The sequence below is a fragment of the Pogona vitticeps genome, chromosome 2 (assembly GCF_051106095.1).
Source record: "Pogona vitticeps strain Pit_001003342236 chromosome 2, PviZW2.1, whole genome shotgun sequence".
Classification (NCBI taxonomy): domain Eukaryota; kingdom Metazoa; phylum Chordata; class Lepidosauria; order Squamata; family Agamidae; genus Pogona; species Pogona vitticeps.
In genome coordinates this window covers 188,350,870-188,359,150 of record NC_135784.1, presented here as the reverse complement: position 1 = coordinate 188,359,150, position 8,281 = coordinate 188,350,870, and the positions used below count along the sequence as shown (strand labels likewise).

The window sequence follows — 8,281 nt, the reverse complement described above, 5'->3', positions numbered from 1 at the left end:
TGGGGGGTGTGGGTCTATTCTTTCGGCTTGCATTCCATCACTGTGCGTAGGCTGGAAGGAAATGGTTGTGGCATTCCATCAGTAGGAAAGACTTCAGATTTCATTTCCAGCTCCCAATGGATCCCAATTTAAATTGTGATCTCAAAAACTGCCATCTAATATGTTCTAATATAGCTAGCTAGACAGTTCAGTGGTTCAGGTATCTGGCTGCAGAGCCAGAGGGTGGGAGTTTGATTCCCCACTGTGCCTCCAAGAAGAAGAGCCAGCTTGTGTTGCCTTGGGTAAACTGCACAGTCCCCAGGGCAACCCTGGAAGCAGGGAATGGCATGCTACTTCTGAGTATTCTCTAACTTAGGAGACCCTGGAAAAGGATTGCTGCAAGTCAGAATTGACTTGATAGCATATGATGATGATGATGATTGCTGTTGTTGTTGTTGTTATGTTCTGATATGTTTAGACCCAATTAGTACGATCTGATTAAAACAATACTCTTAGAAAGCTTGTCCAGGACAGAAAGTAAATTTAGCTGGAAACTCCCCTGAACATGTCATGAAAATCTCAGTTAAAGATACTGGTATTATAAATGTAAATCGGGCAGAGATAAAATGTCTATAAAACAGTGTAAATTTGCAGTAATTTTTTTGCCAGATTAAAAAAATATAAAGTTAGAATAAAAATCTTACATACGTCAACTTCAAATGTAATGGAGGAATTTTATAGGTAAGCAATTAGAAAGGTTTCAAGAATTAAGGAAACCTGGTTGTATCTTTCCAAGTTATTAGTCAACAGGCACAGAGAGAGAGAATGAGTGAGAGAGAGAAAGAGAGAGAGAGAGAGAGACTATTTCCAACTATTTTGGTTTATCTGATAATTTGCTATTCCTAGATATTAGATTACCAGCAAAATGCTGAGCAAGCAGCCTGTTTCAAGTTTGAATGAAATATGAAGAGAAGTACAGCACATGGCCACACTTACTCTATTTTAAACATCTGAGGGATGGGAAAATAAGTTCAGCTGTTGTATTCAACAGTTCCAGACTCTGCAGAAACTTTAAAACAAAACTGGAGGAAAAGACTACCCTATTTCTTCGATGCACGCCAAGAGATGTCCATGGAAAAGCTGGCCATGTGGACCAGTGGACACAGCAAAAATTGAGGGAGGCTCGTATCAAATGTTGCTCTATGTCCTAATCCCTGTCTTCTGCAGGTCTTGTGCTGGGGAGGAAAAAGACTACCAATTTCCAGCCTCCCCCCTTTTCCACACAAACAAAAACGCTTCTTAAAAAGAGGCAATCTCTCCTCCTTATGCCCCCCCCCCACCTCATCTCCATGATCAAGGAGCCCTTTTCTACAATCAGTCCACACTCTCCTCAGCTCATTCTGCAACTGCATACATATACTTATGGGAGCAAGCAGCAAGAGACAAGGCCTGACGTCTTCAAAATGCACAGTTGAACACAGAAGAAAGAAAGAAGCGAGGTGGTAAATTTGGTGTGGCAAGTGTATAGACACAGGAAGCAGAGATCACAATTGGCCACCATTCAAAAGAGGTAGCACAGAGTGGGGGAAGAATGAAAGCATCGCTCCTCAGAAAGGGCGAGTTAGGTAGAAGCCCTTTCTCTGTAAATTATACTCTTTAAGAAGCAGAATATTTCTGCCACTTCCAGATTAATGATGAATCCTTGAACCGCATTAAAGGTAATCTACATTTAAAAAAAATTAATTAATTCTGTGTTATCAGGATTGACAACTTCCAGTTACAGACACTGCTCTGCCTCCAGAAGCTGTGGCCCCATGGATAGCAGGTATGAACTTTCAGCCCCAAAGTAGGGGATACTACCGACTTGGCAATCTCAAGCCACTGTCTGGGTTCTAGACTACAGACAGTATAAACCTTGGTTTTCTGTGATGTGACTACACAGATGACTGAAAGAAAGAAAAACTTAGCAAAGTGATGACAGACTGTTAAAAATATATAGGCCAGAGAGTCCACAGGCAGGTTGGGATGCTGCAGCCACTGTGCATAGACAACAGCTGATCTAAGGAACAGCGGCAGGTAAAAGCAGAACGCCACGCTGACTCGTGGGTCTATTGAATGAGTATGAACTCAGAGCAGCCATTATACACCAACATGTATGTTAATCCCTTCCCATGCACTCTTCAGAGCTTTCTAAACAGAATCTCCCCCATCCTCTTTCCTGGTAAAGTGCAGATGGTAGAATTATCCGAGGTCCATTGCCTGTGTTTTTCGAACTAAATAAAGAGAAAGAAAATGGAGGGGGAAAATACCTGAAACCCCCCTCCCCCCCCAAAAGCAACGGTATGCATGAAGTCAGAACTTACTCTCTTTTCACTCCGGCACAAATCAATCTAGACTGATGTTTCAGACTGTAAGCGAAAGGCAAACTTGTGTAATTTCGGATCCAAGAACTCCTCCGAGAGTTTGATGAAAGGGATTTTCTTCACATTAATGACCAGGCTGAAGTCCAAGCACTTGAGAACAAAAACAACACCGTCCCTTAATCCTTTTGTAACAGCCTCCTCACTAATGAGCGTCCAATGTTTGGAGAACCAACGATCCCTGTCGTACTGCAGAGTTGGGCCAGGAGTGAGGTAACGTTCCAGGAAAGCCTAGAGAAAAGCGGGCAGAGAAAGAAGAGTGAGGTCTCGTGCTGGCTTGGAAACGTCTCAGCTAAAGAGGAAGGCTTGATACGGCCAATTTTAATTGGATGACTACAATATCCCTAGTAATTGGCAGTTTCATCCAGCTATCTCTCTCCAGGCCTTTGTGCGATTGACCATAAATCATTTTGCAAGAATGACAAAAAGCATGCCTCGGGCCCAATGAAAGGAACTGTGCGAGCGCAGAACAAAAGGTCATTTTCTGCACCCCATGCCCAGCACAGTTTGTCCTCTCATTCCTCAATTCGAGCATGTTCTTTGCCCAAAGACCCCATCCTGAAGAGGTGGATCTCTGCTAAGTGATAGTAGCCAAAAAGCTGGATGTGAAGCAAAGATCTTTATTTTAAACACCTGGAAGAACAAGTTTCACTTTCAGATGTTTACTCGATACCATTTATATTTTATTCAATGGAAACTCTAGGGTGGGGCAGGGAAATTCTGCCAGAATGCTTACGCCATGCTTGCTTAGCACTCTCACACAGCTAAAAAGAGCAGGAGCGCTAATGATCTGTTCAGAGGCACGCTCAAGCCCCTAGAGAAAACCATGGCATAGCAGTCAGTTTGCTGGACTGCAACAAACAACTGACAAGGAGAGGAAGGGTGCCGATTCCACTGTGTGAACAAAAACAAGCAACACGTATAACACACACAGAGAGATTAATTGCCTGCCCATACCAGATAACTCTGGGAATGAGGAGGTGTTTCCTCACACCCATTTCCAGTAGTACAAGGCAGGGCAGGGGGTCAGCACATGGGATCAGGAGGTTTGTAAAGAAGACAAATGAAATGCATAGTTAAATTGCACAGCTGCACCTTCAATTTCTATACCTTTATGATTTGTTTGCTCATCATTGCATCCCTGACTTGTAGCAAATGGGAAATGTCTCCAGACAGATTGCTATACTTCTTCTTACAAAGTGAGAAAGGAACAACCTTTGGGGTTGTGATCTATATTCCACCTTTTGGACTGTGGTCTGGATTCTGGCTGTGAGACATCTCTCCCTTTGGCTCTCAAAAAGAATATGGCCCAGCCATGACTGTCTCCTGGGACATAACTCCCACAATGTCTGTGTGAAGGAGACCTGAGAGCCAAGCATTTCGTCTTGCCCGGCTCTCTGAAGAGCCACAATGGCTGCTTTCTCCAGCTGACATGGTTCTTCACAGAGCCTCCCCTCCCACCAGGTCAGTCTTTAGAGGATCCAGAGGGTTGACAGCTCCTTGTAAGCAGCTGCCTATCCTCTGGGTTTATTCTAAGGACTACCTCACTGCAAGACAGGCTGGGTAGCAACTACTCTGGAGGATCCCTCCTCAGCCGTTGTATTTTATTTACTCTCTGATGCATTGCCTTGGCTGAAGTGGTGGGTTCTCCAAGATGGGGCGGGGTCAAGATGTGAAATTCTGAATGTACAGAGTGCTAAAATAATTAAGGAGAATAATGTAGAAAATGCAAACCTGAAAAATATACATTGCACTTTAAAAATGAGGCTTGAACAGCAGTTTACTAAAAGTCACCATGAAATAATCAGCCAGCTCTTCAGCTGAGCCTGGAAGCAAGGCCAATAATGTCCAATAACATCACAAAAGAATCTGTTTTATGGCCAATTAAGAAATACAAAACAACTGAGGAGAAAAAACTCCTGGAGTTCCAAGTGTGGATAGCGCAAATCAATACCTGACCAAATTAGTCCACTAACACAACACCCATAGTATTTTGCCTACCCAGTAAATTTTCCCAAGCAACTTAACATTCCTGCAAGTGCAGGGATCCAGTTAGTAAAAGCAATGGTTCTGTCACCCTTGTAAAAGCAATAGTGCTTTCCTCTGAAAACATTCCGATTGCTTATAGGTATCAGTAACTTACTGCACCAGCAAAATTCAGTTGTTTATTGTTGAAAGAATGTAAACAACTGAGGGAAAAATAAACAGAGAGAGGCAAGACACCATGCCACATACAATGGATACCAACAACACTGATACTGGACACAAGGTATCAAAGGGAAGCAACACGTAACAAGCACAGCTTGCAGCAGCACCTTGGAACAGATGAGAACAACATTAATTTTCCTCCATAGATTCAAACTGGCTTGGCTGAATGAGCCCTTAGAATATTTTCCATGTGTGCATAGTAATATATTTAAAGACTAAAATTGCTCAAAACTGTTATGCTTTTTACTTATGCTTTTAGACCTGCATTCTCTGCTTCTTCAATGTGCCATTTTTGGCTCCAATATCTTGCATTTTTAGAATGCATATTCCTGCAATTTTGAAACATGATTATAACATAGTTTCAGTTCTGTCTACAACTCACATTTTGTTTTGAATCTACTTTTGTTTCCAACTTCTCATAGTTGTAAGAACTTTGGATGGCAATCATACCTGTGGGTTTTCACAAGATAAGTTGATGTTGCCTGGAATTATTGCAACAGTGAAAAAACTTATAACTTGATATCAGGATGAATTCTGCTATGATTGGAAAGGGTTGTGTGGTTTCATTCTGGAATTAACTCTTTTTTCCAGGGATTCACAAAAGCCAGATGTGACAGGCAGGCTTCTTATTTTCTCCTAGAAGTTTTTAAAGTTTTGAAGGGCTCTTGGGGAGACGTTCAGGCATCAGACTCTCTATCCTGACAGTGGTGCATGCAAGCTCAAGCTCATCCAACTTTTTACAGGATGATGCTTTGACTCCATTACCTTGAGAGTGGGGTGGGGGCAAGGGCAGACAATGTGACTTGATGTGATAGACAATCCCATTGGTTCTGTACCTTTGGTGTCATGTTGTTGGCGATACAGAAGGCCAGATGTTGCAAGATGCTCTCCATAGTATGGTAGTGTTGTTGCCGTGTTGTCCGTAGGTACTTCTGTAGCACCCTGGCCATAGATGGGAAGATGGCTTGAGCTGCCTCTCGGGGGTCCATGACTTCCCCTGGGGCTTTCTGCTGCTCTTCTGCATGTAGACGCTTAATGTGGGTGAAAGCTTCTTCAACAGCTACCACAAGCCTAGACAACAAGAAACCAAGAGGCATCATGTTTAGCATAATCATGTGTGCTTCTTCACTGTCACAACAGTACTTTGTCTTTTTCAGTACAAATAGCCAAGCCCATTCCAAATATCTATGTTGCCTGGTTGAACATCCCATTAACACCCAGTGCTCCTTATGAGTACGGTGCTACAGCAAGAGACTGATTCAGAGAGATACTGATTTCCCTAGGAGGTTAGCCAAGCTTACAATGCAGATTTCTCAAATCCTGGCCAAATCCTCTTGCCACAGGGCAACACTGGTGGGACACAGTGGACTTAGCTCACTTTCCAGAGGCGCCAGCATTGCCAGAGAGGATGTGGTTTCCCTCTCTACCATGTTGTGCAGATACAATGGTGCCTCGCAAGACGAATGCCTCACGGGATGAAAAACCTGCAAGACGATTGTTTTTTGTGATCGCTATGGTGCTTCGCAAGACGGTTTCTTCTATGACCATGCTTCACATGACTTTTTTTTTTGAGACCGATGCCTCGCAAGATGAATAAATTTCATTCGTCTTGCGAGGTTCCCATAGAGAACCTCGCAAGACCATTTTTTCGCAAGACAGCGCTTCTTGCGGAACGAATTACATTCGACTTGCGAGGCACCACTGTGTCTCGCTCTCCATGTGTTAGAGAGTTCTGAAAGCAGAAACAAAGGAGGGTGGGGCGGCATGCTCCTCTCCACCTGTGGTAAGCATAGTCAGTTTAGTAATGACTGAACAGGGCTGCGATGAGAATATGAAAGTGTCTGGCTGATGGCAGGTTATAGCAGATCATCACGAGACTTGAGGCATCCTCCTCCAATGGAGAGGGATGTAAGTAGGAAGGGCCCCTTCCCTGCGTATGCTAGACAGGTCTTCTCAAGTAGCTACATTCAGCTCTCCTAATCCACAGATCAGGAGCCTTTGCTAATCAACCTTGATTCTGTACAGCTGAGCAAACAAACGCAGGACATTCCTTGCAAATGCCAAAGAAAGACTGCAAACTATCATCGTTGGGTGCAGCCAAGTAAACGGTGGGGAAGGAACAGGAGAGCAGGTTTGAAAGGAAGGCTGTCGAGCCCCTCGCTGCAGTGACCGGCTTTCCCATTCTTTACAGGGGTTCGATGTGCATCAGCAACGCTAAATAAGCAACCTCAGAAAATACGTTTTCACATAGCAGTCCAGTTGGAGCCACAGAAATTGATTTCCAAGCTCTCTTAATTTATTTTCAAACCAGCTACGACACACAAGAAGATTGGATCAGGGGAGGGACACCTGATTGCCCAAATTATTTACCGTCAAACCACCCACAGTAGTGCCGCCATCCTGATCCTACAAGATTGCAGATCTCTGCCTCACCTAGTCTGTGCTTCTCCCAGGTCATTATCAAACCGCATGTTAGGCATTAGGCATTTCTTATTTTGAACAAAATGCAGCTGTTCAGGCTTCCTATACTCAACCCTAGAGCCCTCTCAAAAAGTCTACCCAGCAGCTTTTTCTTACCTTCTAAGTGTTGTTTTAAGCAATGGGAACCTCTGGGGCAAAATAGTAACTAGGGACGAGAAATCTGGATGGGAAATGATTTGAGAGGGAAGTAAAATTCATTTGGTTTTATGCTTTAGCTATACTTCTGCCTTTTCTCTTATATTTTACAGTTGAGCACTGGAGAGGAAGGGCACAAGTTGAATTAAATGAATCCCATTACTAAATTCCTCCCAAAGGAATTAAGTCAGAAATAACTATTTTGCCAGCTTGACAGCATGTAAGTACAGGAATATCAAAGACAACAGAAAGTTCCAGGCACAGAGACAAATACAAATTCTCTCCAGTTCAGCCCTGGATTTCCCATTATTTGGCTGCTGCTCAAAACTGCTCCACCTAGACACATCATCAAGTGTTGTTTACTGCTTGAATTCAGGCTCTTTTGCAATAAAGACTTTTTATTTGAAGTCAGGACAACACAGACACAGAAGCTGGGCATGTTGCTAGGCAGAAGGAATCTGTGGCTTTCTAAGGGGGGGGGGGAGAGCTACATCACAGATCTGAGAAGGCCTGTCTGCTCCCTGGATATCAACTTGAGCAGACTGCGGTGGGCTGGGGCCACAATCTTACAGCTAGTAAGCAGGAATAACTGTTTTACTGTTTTATGATATCCACCGGGGGGAGAGGAAAGGAGAAAACAAAGAAATGTAATTCCGGTTACTGAAGCCCCTAAATCTGTTTTCTATGTGTGGGAGGGCATAGGCGGACAGCTATCACGGTTACAAGATGCCATGTCTGATCACCCCTCTTTAACAAAGGGAGACTACCTCCCAGAATGAAAGAGGGCACAGAACAAACAGTAGCAATCTACATTTCCAGTGCATGGTTATCTCATGATTCAGGTCGAGATGTCTAAAGCCCATCCGGCTACTCCTCTGTCTCCATGTCATTCCTCGACCAAATGTTTACTCGTTACTTGCTACAGCACTGCTGCCTTAATTTCCAACCACAGCAGAGCCGCTATGGTGTGTCACTGAAGTAGTATGGTGAAGGTATGGTGTGAGCTCTTAGATCCAGAGCCTCCAGTGTAGACCAGGGCCTCTGCACAAATACATATT

At 43.7% G+C, this 8,281-nt stretch overlaps 1 protein-coding gene across 2 annotated transcripts in view; it reads right to left on the bottom strand.

Moving 5' to 3' along the window:
* Positions 1-8,281, bottom strand: part of VANGL1 (VANGL planar cell polarity protein 1) — a 48,160-nt gene continuing 39,879 nt past the window's right edge. For both annotated transcript variants that reach the window (XM_072991681.2, XM_020815102.3), the window contains 2 exons: positions 5,444-5,678; positions 1-2,630 (listed from right to left, as the gene is read on the bottom strand). In XM_072991681.2, the coding sequence (XP_072847782.2) occupies positions 2,370-2,630; positions 5,444-5,678 (496 nt within the window). In that variant the 3' untranslated portion in view covers positions 1-2,369. The remainder of the gene's footprint in view (positions 2,631-5,443; positions 5,679-8,281) is intronic.